Below are 16919 nucleotides of genomic sequence, written 5' to 3' on the forward strand. Positions count from 1 at the left end.
CACACCCCTTCAGTTAATTTTAGCAACTTGAGCTTCCTTGGTAATGGTTCAGTAGAGTTTTGTGGCTTTCTTTTGATTCAGTCATTTGCTGGTCTACCCTTTAAATTAAGCTTTTTCAAACCCCATCTAAATTGGGACAGGAGATGTGCTTAGAATAAGGATTGACAGAGCACTCCAGCCCTAAGATGTTTGTTTTAAACAGGAGAGTCAGGGTGTGTGGGGGGGATACCCTTGGTTTACAGTGACCAGGAGAGTGCCTTGAGGCTTGCAGCCTTAAGAGAATGTGGTGGAGGGTGTTTGGAGGCCATGGGTAGGGGTGCTGGAGATAGGACTGGGGCCACTCCTAAGTTTCAAGCACCCTTGAGTATTTTTGAATTCCAGCATTGAGCCCAGGGCTATTGAGGATCTGGGTCCCCTAGGATCATGAATGTGTGTGGCCCCAGCCAGACTCCTCTCCTTCGTTCTCACAACCCATACAGATGAGTGCCTAGAGCCTCCATGTTTGTGAGACTCAGCCGTCTTTCCCACCTCCCATTTAGGATCATTCTCTTTGCTGCCACTCTGCACACACTGGACCCTTCTAAGCCGTATAAAGGGCTCAAAGTCTGCACAGAGGAAAAGAAGCAGGCTCTTATGAGTTCACTCAGCTCAGATTACAAAAAAATTAAGAAATCTTTAATGCTCATATCAACTCTGGTGGCTGTAGACTTTGAAGTCAGGTTTTACAAATGAGTTTAGAAAGGCTGAATCCATTGTCCACAGTCACTCATCTAGTCCCTGGCAAAACCTGGACTCCATCCTTACAATTCAAACTCCCAAACCTAGACTAACCACTGGGCACTCTGCCTCCTTGTAACTAGCTACACCTGTCTTCATTCATCTTCACTTTCATCTGTGATAATAGGTAGATGAATATTCATGGTAACTAACTCACCCACAATGGCGACTTCACATTCATCATTACCCTGATCCCCACAAGGACTGCAAGGTAGGCATTTATTATCCTTCATTACAGATAGGGAAACTATCAGTCTTGCCAAGGTATACTGGGGACTCAAAAGCAGAAGTGGGATTTGGAGCATTAGAAGGCATGAGTTAGATTATAAGTGAGAGAATGAAATAGGCTTTGTCTGAAACAGGACCCTGACACACAGCAATCCCAGGAAACCAGCCTGCTCTGGCCTGCTCTAGGACAGAAGTCCAGGCAGATTGCTGTTTCTGAAACAATCCAGGAAATCAAACAATAATCCCAATAACAGTGGACTCAAATCAGCAAGGGCTTGATTAGTAACTGACAACATCCCTAATTTTTGTCTCTGCTTCCAATTAGAACCAAGTAGAAAGAACAGACTTGCTCTCCTGATTGCATAAGACTTCCCACATCAGTGAGCCCAGCCTATCCAGACACCACTCAGACACTACTCAGACACCACTCAGCTGTCCCTTGTCCCCTGTAAGCTTTCCCCACCCTCTGCCTGCCTCAGTCTCTACCAAAGCACGGTAGACAGGGGCTGACTCCTTTGCTGTGGTGAGCTGTGAATGCATAACCTTTGCTCATCTCATTTGGGCAGATCTGAAGGAAGGGACTTCCCTGAGTGGCGTCTGCTCATGGCTGTACACACCTCACCTGAAGCCCCTGGCCCCCTGCCTGTTGGTAGAAGCTGGTTACAGAAAGATACCATCAGGGGGAAGACGACACGTGAGGAAGGCACAGAAAAGACCTACTTAACTCCATCAGAGAGGACGGTGGAAAGCTTCCCAAACACAATGACACCAAGAGGTTGGCAGGATATGCAAGGCTGAGTGAGAGAGCAGGGTAGAGGTCCTGCAGAGGACGGGGAGCCCTGTGTAGGATGCTATGCTGGCCGCTCTACTCAATGCATGTGTACCTCCTCCCTGCTTGGATGATGACTGCCCTGGGCTGCAGCAGCTGGTTTCCTGGTGAGTTAGGTCAATGGGAAGTAGCAAGAGAAGGTAGGAGAGTGGTAACATTAAAGTTGAGAATTTGGTGCTTGGCAGTACTGGTCTCCCCACCAAAGACCCAGCCAAGGACCTGTTAGGTCTCTCAGGTCCCAGGAGATTCCAAAAACTACACCATTCACTGAGAACTTCAGTCCTAGGCTAGTAACAGCTTCCCCACTGTGTCTTTCTGAAAATACTTTTTAAAACCAGGAGGTTGTGGGACCCAGTCTTTCCAGCCCCCGGCACTAAGCAGATGAATGGCTGTGTCTGAAGGACTTTGAGTGCCATGGACTAGACTCACATAGACCACATAGGGGAAAGCCCTGGAGGAGGGACAATTAAGAGAGTGGAAGAGGTCTCCAATGGCAAACAACCTGAGTACTACAATAAGAAACTGATTTTCTACCCTTGAGAGTTAGAAATTTTTGGAAGGCATACAGAAACAGCAGATTTAGATCCAAGCTGTAAGTCCTCATAGCAGGTTAACATCTTAACCACACAAGGAGTGCCTCCTCACTCCCAGCCTATGTATAGGAGGGTTCCAGGAAGGGATATTATTGCCCCCACTTAACATGAGTGAGGAATATTCTAGAAGAATGAGACTATGTTTTCATTTGTAAATGTTCTCATTTACAAACATGTCTTCCCTAATATTTCAGTCAGGGAATGGTTTTCCATGATTTTGTTTTTTTTTTTTTTTTTCATCACCCTGAGGATTGAACCTAGAGCATAATGCATACTTGTCAAGTGCTCTGCCACTGAATTACAGCCCCAGCCCTGGGTTTGCAATAGCTGAAACAGTGCTCTTGACAGGCCATCCAGTGGGACCTGTCCTCATACTACATGTTATCCCTGGGTGTGAGTCACTTGGACCTGGGCTCAAGTTTCATCTCTATCATGTCTAGGCCATGTGACCTGGAAGAGGTTTCTTACCAGTAAATCTAAATGAAGACTCACTGCAGAACACTTTCTTTTTTAACATTTTATTTATTAAATTTTTATTTTATGTGTATGAGTATATTGCTTGCGTGTATGTAAGTGCACCCATGTCATGCGATGCCCATTGGAGGTCAGAAGAGGGCGTTGGATTCCCTAGAACTGTAGTTGTGGATGGTTGTCAGCCATCATGTGGGTAACGGGAATCAAACCCATGTCCTCTGCAAGAGCAGCCAGTGCTCTTAACTACTGAGCCATCTCTCCTGCCTCCAGAGCACTTTCTATCACAGGTACCTCATTTCATGTAAAGGATACTCATGCCAAGACATCATACAGCCACAGAGCTAGAAAGCCTCTGCCCCCTCTTCCCCAGGACGCTATTACTGTTTGAGGCATTGGATGTGCAGGGATGAGCAAGCAGAATACAGCTCTGCCTGGTGGAACTGCATTCCAGTAGGAAAGAGGAGTGATCAATACAGTACGGTGACAAACGTCTGGGAGCATCTGAAGGCTGGTATGGCAGAGTGACGATGGAGAAGTTATCCACCTCACCCCAGCCAGAGAACAGGAGCAGCACAGAGACTAAATGTTCACACTTCACAGAGGCAGGGCCATGGCACTGAGCCGGCCCTCTTAGTGTCCAAAATACTGCAAAGAAGCCAGTAGGCCTGCAGCAGCAGGAGGCAGACAGAAGCAGTAATGGAGATCAGAGTGACCAAAGGAACACGATCATATAGGATCTGGAGTCCAGGTGAGGGTCTTTGCTCTGTGCCAAGCAACTAGGAAAGCACTGAGAGTTTTGAGCAGATGGCTGACCAGAGCAAGTGAATTTGTCTTAGAAGGAGCACCCAGTAACTATTTGAAAATAAAATACACAGTCCTGCCCTCTAGAACACCAGGACCCTGGGACATCACGTTCATACAGGGATCTCAAGAAGTTGCTATGGCTAATAAAACCTTTGGGGACCCTGAGTGGAATGTTTCTTTTACGAGCCCATTCCCTGAATTATTCAGATAGTTTTCTGCACTCAGCTCCAAGTATGCACACTCAGCATTTCCCTGGGTGATAAGGTTTCACAGGCAGAAGCGACTCTGATGAACTGATTACTGAGGGAGCTGTGAGCAGCTCACATATCTGATGAACATACCAGAGTGGCCTGGGATCCTTGAGAATTTCAACAGAATCAGCTCCTGCTGCTCAGTCTTCTAATGTGGAAAGCACGGGGTGGTATACAGCTCACCCCATGATGCTGCTCATTTCTGTAAGGATCACCTGCAACTGGGGAGCTCCAAATCCTTGTTGGGTTCCTATGAGTAACAGTCAACTTTAACTGCTGGGGCCAGGGAACTGGGACTGGCTGCAGTGAACCAAGAAAGAAATAGGAACTAAGACAGATACTTCTCAGCTTATGTCCCCACAGCTGGCTGCTATGGCCACACATCTTTCTCTAGCATATGCCCAAAGGCCAGGGGTGCACCATGGGGTTTATGAAAAACAGCTTTCAGAATGATGGGGAAATGGTCATTTGGAATGTGATGCACAGTCTGTTTGATCTCCACATAACAGTGAGATTCGTGAAATTTCCTGAGACTTGTGGGATTGTCACAAGGAACATTTGCCTAGTAAAGGCTCTGAAAAGTCCTGTAATAATATAGATTCATCGAATGCTTTACAAGATACCACTCAAAACATGTTTATACTGGAAAGAGAGAGTTGAGTAGCTGTGACTCAAACTGCATTATATATAAAGCATTCAACATTTATTCTCTGGCCCTTGACTGAAAAAGTTTGTCAACCCCAGTCTACACTAAACTGTGAATCATGTTTTCTTCTAATGAAATTCTAGTAGGTTCAGGGGAGGGAGGAGGCATTTTGTCCCCCTCCAATGTTTCCATAGTTAGCTTTAATAATTAGCTTGACTTTTTATAGAGAAAAAGTTCCATTTAAGTGGAGGTGGCTCGGAGGACTGGCTCTGCCTGTCTTTGAGGCCCAGCTGCAGAGCTATAGTTATCAACAAAAGAACCAAGTATAGAAATGGATCCAGGCTTGTATGGTAAGTTGGTTTGCAACAAAGGTGCCAAGATAATTCAGTAGGAAAGGACAGGCTTCTTGACAAATGGTGCTGAGGTAACTGGCCATCTAAATGAAGCAATAAAAAGAACCTTGACCTTTTCCGTGTACCATAAACAGAAATTAACTTGCAATACATCATAGATGTAAATGGAGGAGCTAAAGCTATAACAATTCCTTCTGAATAAAACTTTAGATGAGGATTCCTTGGATAGAATATAAAAATCACAAGCCATTAAGGAGGAATTGGTACAATGGACTTCATTAAATGAAGGAAAAAAAAAACATTTCTTCTGAAAATGACACTGTAAAGGAAATGAAAAAAGGAACCACAGCCTGGGAGGATATTTGCAAAACAGATTTGAGATAAAACATCCATGTCCCAGAACATAGGAAGTATTCTTACTATTCAATAATAAGCCAAAATCCAGTTTTATTGTTTGTTTGTTTTTCTTGTGCATCTATATGTGTAGGTGCACTGCCACAGCCCTGGTGTGGAGGTTGGAGGACACCTTGTGGGAGTCAGTTCTCTCCTTCACAGTGTGGACCTCAAGATTCAAACTCAGGCCTTGACAACAAATACCTTAAACTGCTATGACATCTCACCACCCCCCAATCTAGTTTTTAAAATGAGCAAAAGATTGAACACATCACCCGAGGAGATAGGCAGTGACAGCACCGGAACAGATGCTCAACATCATGAGTCAGTAGGAAGTGCAAATTAAAACCTCAGCAAAATATTGCCACAGCCACCTATGAGGACAGCTAACAGTAAAAGACTGACAATCCTAGTTGTTGATGAGGATTCGGGGTAACTGGGGGCTCCTGCATTGCTGCTGGGGTTGTTACAAAATGCCACAGCAACTCTGGGGAACATTTAAGAGTCTTCCAATGTCACACTTCCCAAGTGACCTAACAGTTTCAGTCCCTGCCCAAGGAGTATGAAAATATATGTCATCAAAATGGCAGAAAGTGGAAACAACCCAGTGCCCCACTCTGCTGGGGGAATCGACAGATCAAGATCCACCCAGGCAACTATGAAAGGATCAGAATGGCAGAGCATGGATGAATCTTGATGACAGTGAGATGAGTGAAAGAAGCCAGGTGTAAAAGGCCCCATCCTGTGTGATCACGCTTTTGTTATGATTTTCTAGAAAAGATGAATCTAGTTGAACAGAGAACAGTCCAGTATTTCCCGTGTCTGGGAATAAGCTGAGGATGGACTGCAAAAGACTGACAGGGGTCGAAGAGGCATGGAAGGCTCCAGATCCTAATTGTGGAGATAGTTCTCTTCTTTTACCAAACTCATCTACCTGTTTGTTTTTAAAGTACAAATTTTATTGTGCATACATTATACCCCAATAAACCCAACTTGCTAAAGCATTTGATGTGGAGAAATAAAAGGCAGCCAGAGTTGGTTTTACAAAGGAATGATGAGTCAAAGTACACCAAATAGTACAGGAATTCTGGACTCAAAAGGTCAGGTTAGGGGCTCAGGAGCTGTCCTCAGACAGTCTGTCCTCGGTATGGGGTGTCCAATGAAAATAGATAGTGAGGCATGAGCCCTGAAGACTCCTCACATCTGTAAGGAGAGAAGCAAAAAAGAAATAGGCATACCAGGTCAGCCAGGAAAAGCCAAAGGAACAGGACATATGTTTGTTGTCTTAAATAGATGATACAGTTCAAATAGCACAGTATAGACAAGAGTGAACAATGAGAGGCTGGTCTCCCTCTCACCTCTGTGTGCCAGCATTTGTTGCCCTCCATGGAAACTCCCAATGTTAGCAGTATGTTTTCCAGAAATGTGCAACATGTTCTTTAATTTAGTCCGTTTTGTAGTATTATAATGTTATATGTGAGGCTTGGTAACTTTATAAAGAAAAAAGGGTTTACTCTGCTCACAGTTCTAAAGATTCAAGTGCCCATGTGTGAAACAAGGAGAGAGAGAGAGAGAGAGAGAGAGAGAGAGAGAGAGAGAGTGTTAGAGTTAGAGTTGGTTCTGGTCTCCCTCTGTGTGTACCTGGGCCCTTTGTGTGTGTCTGGGTGTGTGGGTGTGGGTGTGGGTGTGCACGTATGTGGAGGCCAACAGATTATCTCAGGTTTTGCCCTTCAGGTTCTGTCCACCTTGTTTTGTTTTGTTTTGTTTTATTTTTTTGTTGTTGAGACAGGGTCTTACTATGTAGCCCTGGCTGACCTGGAACTTGCTATATAGACCAGACTGCCCTTGAACTCACAGAGATCCATCTGACTCTGTCTCCCAAGTACTGTAATTAAAGGAGTATGCTACCATATCCAGCCCTGTCCACCTTTTTTTTTTTTTTTTTTTTTTTGAGATAGAATTTCAGTGAGTCTCTCACTGGGTTGGAACTAGCCACGTAGGCAGTACTGGCTGACCAGTGAGCTCGAGGGATCCACCTGCACTTGCCTTCCCAGTGTTAAGATTACAGATATAGGCTATGATGCTTTGGGGGAGGGGGCAACCTGGGGATGGAACTCAGGTCCTCATGCTTGCAAGGCAAGCATTTGTGTCTGAGTTATCTCCCTAGTCCCCTCCTACTTCTTGTAAAAGCCCCCAGAATTCAATCATAGGTTCTTTACCCCATGACCCTATCTAATCTCCATTGCCTATCTCCCAAGGGCACCACCTCTAGATACATAGTTGGAATAACTCTCTAGTCTCTTAATGCTTCAAAATGAGGATAAAATTTAACACATAAAAACTTGGGTAGCGCACTTTTAAGCAACATATAAACCATAGCACCTCTCTAGGGACCTTATTTTGATTAATCACTGTATCACTCAAATAGTTATGCAACAGTATGTGTAATACTGACTTAATCTTCAAAATAGGAGTAATATTGTGTAGAAACCCTATCATTTATTAAGCTAGGCTGTGATGAGAGACATCTGCACTACGTCTGTTTTATTTACTATTAGAAACAATGCTTTCTTGAACACTTGCACTCAATGTTGTTTGAGGGCTAAGTAGCATACTAGGAGTGAAGTACTTGCCCGGCATGCTCAGTACCCTGGGTTTGAACCTCAACACTGCTAAAGAAAAAATATTTCTCATTTTTAGTGTATCTCTTAGGCTCTTAAGAGGGAAATTGCTGTGTCAAATATATATATTTGCCAAATATGTATATTTGTTGTTGTTGTTGTTTTGTCTTTTTGAGATAGGGTCTCCCTTTAGCCCCAGCTGGCCTGGAACTCACTATGTAGACTAGGCTGGCCTCAAACTCACAGAGGTCTCCCTCTGCCTCCTGAGTGCATGCACCACCATGCCCAGCCATATATTTTTCATTTTAATATATGTTCATCTCTTGGTGTCCATGATGGATTGTTTGCATGATACCAAAATCCACAGATATTCACATCTCTTGTATAAAATGCAGTAGTGTTTGTATATAACATATACACTTCCTCTGTGTACTTTAAATCACCTGTAAATTACTTGTACCTAGTATAGTGTGGATACTGTATAACTAGTTGTTGCACTATGTTGTTTAGGGAATAGTGACCCCAAAATGTCTGCACATATTCAGTATAGATGAAAATGTCTTTCTTCTGGATATATCAAATCCCTACTTGCTCAAATCCAGAAGTGCAGAAGCGACAGATGTAGAGCCCGTGGATACAAATGGCAGGCTGTACGTCACGATTCTTCCCTCTTACCCTGCATTTATACCAATCGGCCCTCCCACTAGCCGTCTGTGCCTAAGTATGCCCCGAGCATAAATGTACCCGTTTTCTTAAGACTTGGGTCAGCAAAATGTAAGATCAACTCAGCCATTGCCCAATCAGTAGACAAAACACTAGTATCCTAGAGGAAATTGAATTTGCATCTAGAAGAATGAACGTTATAGATGGAAAGGAACGCTAAGCCTCAGGTCTCAGCAGCAGCTGTGGCTTCTCCACCAGTCTGGCTATGCCTGTTAGTAAAAGGTGCTCCTCCAACAACTTGGCTGCCATCTGGGAGAACATTGTCATTGCAAGTGTACAAATTGCCAGCTGGGAGGCAGAGCACCCAGGAATGGTGCAGAGCACTGCATATCCCTATACCCTGCCACCACGGCACACTGGCCATTTTGAGAGTCCAGGGCTCTTGGGTAGCAGCAGATGGCTTGGAATTGACATAGCACAGACACAGATACAGGACGGAGATTTAAGGTGTTTGACAGTGGAGCATGCTTGAGGGGTAGCCAGGATAAATGGAAACTTTGTTATCCGTAGATCACGCACTTGGAACTTAGGTCCCAGGCAACTCTGATGTTAGTAATTTGGCCAGCAGGCTCATTAAGCTTTTAAGAAAAGTGGGCCTAGTTAATGAATTAATGCAAGATGACATTTTACACACAGAGCAGAAATGAATGCAGTCAGCTCTGAGTTATGTGACATCATAACTCCTTGAGTGGATGTGATCCCTGCTTCTTGCCTGCTGAGGCAGGCAGGTCTAGAGGGAGCCCACTTTCAGAGACCTAACTGAGAGCCTTAGGGTCCAAAAGGCCTTCACTTTCCATTCATTTTAAAGGACTCCTGTTTATATTGCTAATGCCACAGATGGTTGCACATAAGTCAGAGTTTCAGAATCTCTGGATCCATTTACTTCCCATGTTAAAATCTGCCCCACTCTACTCACTGAAAGGGGCTCCCCACCACATGTCCAGAGATGTTTATAGAACACCAAGTAGTAGCAGTAACTAGTCAGAGCCAATGAAGAATCCTGGAGACAGACAGCAGTGATGGTTGCACAACCTGAGTTCACTTAGTGTTACTGAATGTACACTTAAGATGCTTTTTATGTTATGCATATTTCATCACAACCATTTTAAAATAGCTTTTCTTTTTGGATAGAGCTAGCACTGCTGAATGCAAACTTTTGTCGGCACTGTGCTCAACACAAGCATCTTTTTGATAATCAGGGGAGATGGAGCTCTTCTTGCCCAGTGCTGCTCTTACTACTTACAAAAGTTAAATCACTTGCCTGGGCTCAAGCATCTAGAAATGATCAACCCCAGGACTCTATACTTTTGTAGGTCTGTGCAGGTGGTAACACAATAGATAAGGTACCTTAAGGTTGAATTCTGAAACACACACATATAAACATACATACATACATATACACATACATACACTCATATACACATGTACATTCACATGCATGTACATACACACCCATGCTCACATGTACATGCACATACACTCACATGCACATGTGTGCCCATATGCACATACATAAACACAAAGATACACATATGCACATGTGTATGCACATATACACACATACCATACAGAAACTCACACAGATGCACACACATAAACACAGACACATAAAAATAATACACATGTACATACATACGAATATTCACACGTACCACATATAAAAATACACATATTTATAATCCCATACATACACAGATGCATACACATTTATATACACACAGATACAAGCATGCATGCACATGTACGCATATGCACACACAGACACAAACTCACAGACACATACATATAACACATGTACATACGTATACACATATACACTCACACACATATTCACAGGTACACACTCCCACGTACATACACACATACACAAGCCCTACTCAGCTTTTAGCTACCTGAGCTGAGAACAGAGTGACAGACAGCTGTCTCTCTCCAGGAGAGTTCAGAGCCTTCTCCCTCCCTTCAGTGTACAGCTGCACACTCCTGCCTTTCAAATGGCCCATATTTTCCCCTTTCTCTACAGTTTACATGCACATGGAGTGTTGGAATGATTCCTGCTAGGAGCTTAGAAACTCTCCTAAGCTTTTAGTCCAACTTGGGTATGACTAAAAAGAAAAATGAACACAAAGAAAAGGGAGCTTAAGGGGAAGATCTTCATTTGTCTCCAATTAGGATAGTTTGGGGAATCAAGAACTGTTTTCATCAGGGAGGCAGAGATTGTGTGAATAACACCACTGCACTCATTCACAAGCGAGTTCTGGGGCTGATTGTCAAGGGCTAAGGAAAGCCCACTTGTAACCCTTTTGCATCATCTCTCCTCTCCTTGCTTTCTCAGAACCAGGCAGTGGGCAGGTGTTCGTGACCTCTGAGAACCAGCTCGTGTACTATCCCAGTATCACCTATGCCATCATCGGTAGCTCCGTCATCTTCGTGCTGGTGGTGGCCCTGCTGGCACTGGTCCTGCACCATCAGCGGAAGCGGAATAACCTCATGACTCTGCCCGTGCACCGGCTGCAGCACCCTGTGCTGCTGTCTCGCCTGGTGGTCTTGGACCATCCCCATCACTGCAATGTCACCTACAATGTCAATAATGGAGTCCAGTATGTGGCCAGCCAGGCTGAGCAGAATGCCTCAGAAGTAGGCTCCCCACCCTCCTACTCAGAGGCCCTACTGGACCAAAGGTGAGTGTTGGATGGAGAGATTGGGGGAGGGAGCATCTAACCACGGGGACAGATATATGTGCACACGCTAGGGTGCCCAAGCCTTGCCAAGAGATTGTGCTCAGTAGCTGTAGGCAGTAGCAGTGACTGACATTTACAAGTCCCTACAGAATGTTCCATGACACCTAGTCCCCTGGACAACTCTCTGAGAGAGGTAACTGAAGCCCTGCAGTTTTAAGTTACTTGTCTGAGGACCTAGAGGTAGGATCCCAGCTACTCAGATCTCTGCTCCTTCTTGGTTAAGCCACACTGTTGCACGTTCAGGCTACTGACCATCTCTGGGCCTTGCCAGCATGCTACGGTAGCCCAGTATCTATTGGAGGTTTGGTTAATGGCTGTTGCCTGAGTGAGTGAATGAACAATTCCCTTACTCTGCTTGGTTTCCTCTGTGAGGTAAAAGGAGTGGTGTAGAGCATGGCAGGCTTTATAAAGCAATGGACCCCTCATCACAGATAGCACTGTGCAAGAACCCCAATGTATAAGGCCCAAATTAGCATTCTAGCTGGAGTGGAAGGCTTAAACAATACATATTCAGTCTCCCTTTCCCTTTCTTTCAAGATTTTAATGATAGCCCAGGCTATCTCTGGGAATATGAGTGCGTGTATATGTCATGCTGGGGATTGAACTCAAGGCTTCATATATGCTAAATGCATGTTGTATCATTGGATACATCACACACACACACACACACACACACACACACACACACACACACACCAGGTAGCCCCTCTCAGAAGTCCCTGGACTCTACAGCTATCTCAGTACCCTCTGAGTCTAATATTCATGTCCTGCCTTCAGGTCCCAGCTCAGTGCCCCTCTTTCCCTAGATCCCAGGACTCACTCAGTATCACATTAGATATTATGCAAACATGTCTCCAGGGTGACTGGTCTCCTCATCGGACCCTTTCCAGTAGCAGCTCTTATATAATTTAATGTTCATTCTCCCTCCTCATCAAAGGCAAGCAATGCTTCAGGGACTGGGGAGGGAGTTGTGCTTAAGAATCTCTGTGTATGAGAATGTAAGAGCTTGCTCAATTCATGAACATCCCATTCATAATTTCGAAGTTGGGCCAGCCAACATAGGGTAAGGATAAAGCTGCTGAATCTGGAGGCAGAATGGTTGGCTTCCAATCCCTGCATAGCTGCTTAATAACCTGTGGTCATGGCCAAGCTATTTAATGCCCCTGTGTCTCTGTTTCCTCACCAGGACTGTGGGCATAAAAGTAATGCTTACCTCAAGTATCCTTGTAGCATTAGGGGTGGCAGATGAGAGGGGCACAGCACAGTGCCTGACTCAGAGCAGTGAGCAAGAGCTGGAAACAGAATATCTTTTCTCTTACATGATTTTGTCGCAAGCACAGTAGAGAGCCAGAGATAGAGTATTGAGGTGGTGTCCTCTCATCCAAGGTCACAGGAAGAGTTTGATTTATTAAGAACCCCACAATCACTGGCCTCATCAAAGACTGAGCCAAAATGTCAGCCTCACCTCTTGGTCATGGGACTTTTAGCCCAGAGAGCACAGTGGCTCTGCCAGACCACCTAAGTTGATCAGAGGGTGTGGTTTGGCAACCTCATTCTGGTCCACCCAGAGGATGTGGTATTGGCTCTGCCCAGTGGACAGGAACCAGGCAGAACACATTGACATTCCTGTCCTGTGTCTTGTTTCAAACCACTTGTTTTGCTGGTCCTAGAACTGCCTTTAGTCCCTAGCAGGAAAACTTTATTCTTCACATAAGCACCAGCTCAGAAGTGAGCTGTCATTAGAGTGGGGTCGGCAACACCTGCCTGGTCTTGACTCTAACATGTTCTCTTTCCTTTCTCTCTGTTGTCCCTACCGCCCACCTGCAGACCTGCGTGGTATGACCTTCCTCCACCACCCTACTCTTCTGACACAGAGTCTCTGAACCAAGCTGATCTGCCCCCTTACCGCTCACGATCAGGAAGTGCCTACAGTGCCAGCTCCCAGGCAGCCAGCAGCCTACTAAGTGTGGAAGACACCAGTCATAGCCCAGGACAGCGTGGCCTTCCAGAGGCTGCTACTGAGCCCAGGGACTCCGTGCCCAGTCAGGGCACTGAAGAAGTATAAAATCCAGCAATTCCAAAGTCCATGTGGGTAAATCTGCTCCAACTTGTTGCATTCTGATGACCTGTGTTCATGGGACACTTTCTGAGCTCCTTTAAGGGTATCTCAAGTTGGAAGTTTGGGATACTGACTGCCTCTCCATCCCCTCCTCCAGATTTCAGGGATATTCTTTGGAGGATGACCTGACCTCTCTCTGGCTTCAATGCATCTTTTCTGTGAGGTCACTGTTGCTTCAGGGCTCATGATCACAGCTGCGTGTGTCTTGTGATCAGTGACCATACCACTGTTGGAGTCCATCCAAGTAGGTGTGTGACTGTCCAGGCAGCAGGACAAAGCCCTATGTAAGTAGTCATAAGCATGGAAACAGGTTTCTGGGCAATGTTACATGTTCAGGAGATTGGAAGATATGAGACCAGAGTCTCTGCAGGACTTCTATCTTCTAGCTGCATTTGGGGACCTGGGCTGGGGGATCCTACCAGGAGTTTGTCGTTGGATGGCCACTCTAAAAAGTGTCCAAGTGAACGAGAAAGCCTGCCTTGTACTCTCCTGTGTATTACTGTCACTTCAGCAGAGGCCAAAGAATTCTGACATGAGTGATGTCTTTCCATTCTCAGCAGTCTTGCCTAGTTTTCGCAAAGACTCAGAAACCATCTACCCTGGCTTTAGAAATTTGCCTGTGAATCCTTGTTTTCAGAGCTTTCTCTGGTAGTATCATCCTGGAATAGGTAGGGGAAGCTCCGCTGTTGAGTTCTCAGGTTACCAGAGGCTGGGCCTGCCTTGGCCCTTCAGTCCCTTTCCTGGCTTCTGGGTTGTCCCCCTCCCCACTGACTTGGCATAGCCAAAGAATGAGGACTCAACTTGTGTTGGCCAAAATTCTGGTCTGGCCCTTTGTTCCAGTAACTGTGCCCAGCCTGTGTTGTTCTACCACGAAGCTTTAACTAGGCTCTTAAGTTTCCTGAACACCTGGGAGTTTATTTTGCCTGTGCATTTGAACTTGAGGACACTAACTATATAAGAGCCATATTCAGTACCTCATGTGAATGCTCCTAGGTCCCTGTACTGCACACGTAACCCCAAGAACAGTGAACCAATTAGGGTTAGGGTTAGAATCCTACAGGCCTCTCCAAACATCTTAGTAGTCTTTTCTGAGAGACATAGGCAATAGATAATTTGGAGTCAAGATTTCCCACTGGATTTTTAAATAATCTCTTAGAAATGCATTTGAAACAGTGTGTTTGTTTTTTCCCTTCTAGTTAAGGGACTATTTATATGTGTATAGGAAAGCTATCTCTTTGTTTGATTTTATTTTTGTTTCTCTTTTAGTGAGGTCCAAAGAAAGGTGCAAAAAGAAATCCTGCCTTTACTCAGCCTTGTCCCGTAATATTATTCCAGACTAACCTACATGCCAGGTGTTTACATTGTGGCACCTTGAAGTCATTATTTATCAAGTTCTGAAAAGATGCAGAGAAAGACATCCCTCACCCATCTTCTCTGTGTTTGGGATAATTCTCCTCTTTCTCAATGCCCAGCCACCCCCATCCAGGCAATAATGGACTAAACACTTGGTGTTATTTGGCCAAAAATCTGACCAGGGACAAAACTGGAAGGAGGTGAAGCCACCTCAGGCACTGCCACCCACCCAGAGCTTCTTTCCACAGAATGTTTTAGGATTCTGTTTGATGCTGATTAAGAAGGGCCCACAGGAAGCAGGGAGAAAGTGGCCTTCAATAATGCTGTTCTGTTGAGTTTTCCTTTTTTAAGCAAACCCAAAGTATACTACAGGAAAGCTAGCCACTTGGGGTTTTTTCATTGGTTTTGGTTTTTAGCAAAGAAGCCTAGTTGCTTTTGGGTTTTTGTTTTGTTTTGTTTTTTCATTTTTAAAATAGCATTTGAGTTAATTTGAGACTCGATGAAGCACTTAGGTGGCAGACGGAGTTTGTCTGGCTGTGCATCTTATCCCGGTGAGTCAGCGTGGCTCTTTCCTGCCTTTGATGGGCCCCTGCTTGTTTCTGGTGCTCTGAAAGTTGTTTGGAGGAAAGGATTCTAATTTTAATTAATTGTGCAGTGAGTTAATCCCTTGAGTTTTCTGCTTCAAGGCATTTTAAGAAAAACAAATGTTTTAGTAGATAAGGGCAGCCTATTGTTGTTTTTCTCACACAAACACAGGGACATTTTTACTATAGATTTGGTTTTTTAATGGATTTTTTAAAAAATAGCAACAAGATAGCAAAGCTGTAGGACTTGGGATTTTTCTCCCCTTTTTCTCAAGATATCAAATAAGTGGCTAGCAATATTTTTTTAATTCATTCCAGCCAGGATTTTTTTAATAATATATTACCTAAATCTACGCACACCAGGAAATGATCTTTACTTTCTTTTCTCAAATGAGATCAGCGCTTCGTTTTTACATTACACTTGTTTCTCTGTGGTTGATAACTTTTTGCCTAGCTTGACTCCCTCTATCTTATAATTGACTTTGAAAAAAATGCAACTAAGTTGTTAATAAATAGTGTGTGATATTCAAACTTAATGTAAACTGGAAAACTTGTATGTGGTTGCTTTTTGTTTTTTGGATTAGACTTTTTAATTTTATACTTTCAAATAAACTTGCAGTTTCATTCTTTTCTGTTGCTATGAATGGTTCTTGACCCACTTTTCTGCCCTGCATCAATATAAAAAAGAAGACAATCATTTCTGGCTTAGCTTCTTCAATAAATTTATGCCATAATAAAATGAGGGAAAGCAGGCATATATTGAGGAGACCTCACAGTGTGGTGGATATTGACGGTCTGATTGGAACAGAGATGTGAAATTGCACATGCCAGTTGGTATGATGAACCCTGGAAAGTCAGCCATCCACCTTTATTAGACCTTCCATTGTTCCAGAGAAAAGGGGAAAGTGACTGTGATAACTGTTGCACATTCTCATCACATACACAAGGGCACGTTATAGCTCTTACACTGCTGTGCTACATTGCATTCAAACTTCCAATGGCTGACATGAATCCCACCAAGGGGCACATCTTTATGTCCTTTAGGTCTGCTTTTGGAGCCACATGTTTACTGATGCAATAAGGACAGTACATAGGAAGTCAGGAAACCCAGTAGGACACCACCTCCACCACCCCCAAGAGAAGTGACTCATCCTTGGCCAAAATCAAAATCCACATGGAAATCTAAATGCAAACCTTCAAGAACCAAGATGTAGATCGTGTGTTGTCGGCAGCTCCTAAGAAGATGGCGCTGTCAGGGTTGACTATGTCATATCCCGCCCACAGTGGTCTAGAGTAGACCTTCAAAAGCAGAATCCCAAAGTTTGTTTACATATTCCTTCTTTCATCTCTCAGAGTACCTTATGAATCCCATTTTATTGATCACAAGATAAGGAAATAATCATAAGGCTCTTAATCTTTTTAATATTTTATTT

At 44.2% G+C, this 16919-nt stretch overlaps 1 protein-coding gene across 1 annotated transcript in view; it reads left to right on the forward strand.

Annotated features, from left to right (window-relative positions):
- Ldlrad3 (low density lipoprotein receptor class A domain containing 3) overlaps positions 1–16115 on the forward strand; it is a 287400-nt gene extending 271285 nt beyond the window's left edge. The window contains exons 5-6 of the mRNA XM_008852383.3: positions 11025–11370; positions 13258–16115. Of these exons, the coding sequence (XP_008850605.1) occupies positions 11025–11370; positions 13258–13495 (584 nt within the window). The 3' untranslated portion in view covers positions 13496–16115. The remainder of the gene's footprint in view (positions 1–11024; positions 11371–13257) is intronic.
- The last annotated feature ends 804 nt before the right edge of the window (positions 16116–16919 follow it).

This window comes from Nannospalax galili, unplaced genomic scaffold (genome assembly GCF_000622305.1).
Source record: "Nannospalax galili isolate Female #2095 unplaced genomic scaffold, S.galili_v1.0 scaffold126, whole genome shotgun sequence".
NCBI classification, from domain to species: domain Eukaryota; kingdom Metazoa; phylum Chordata; class Mammalia; order Rodentia; family Spalacidae; genus Nannospalax; species Nannospalax galili.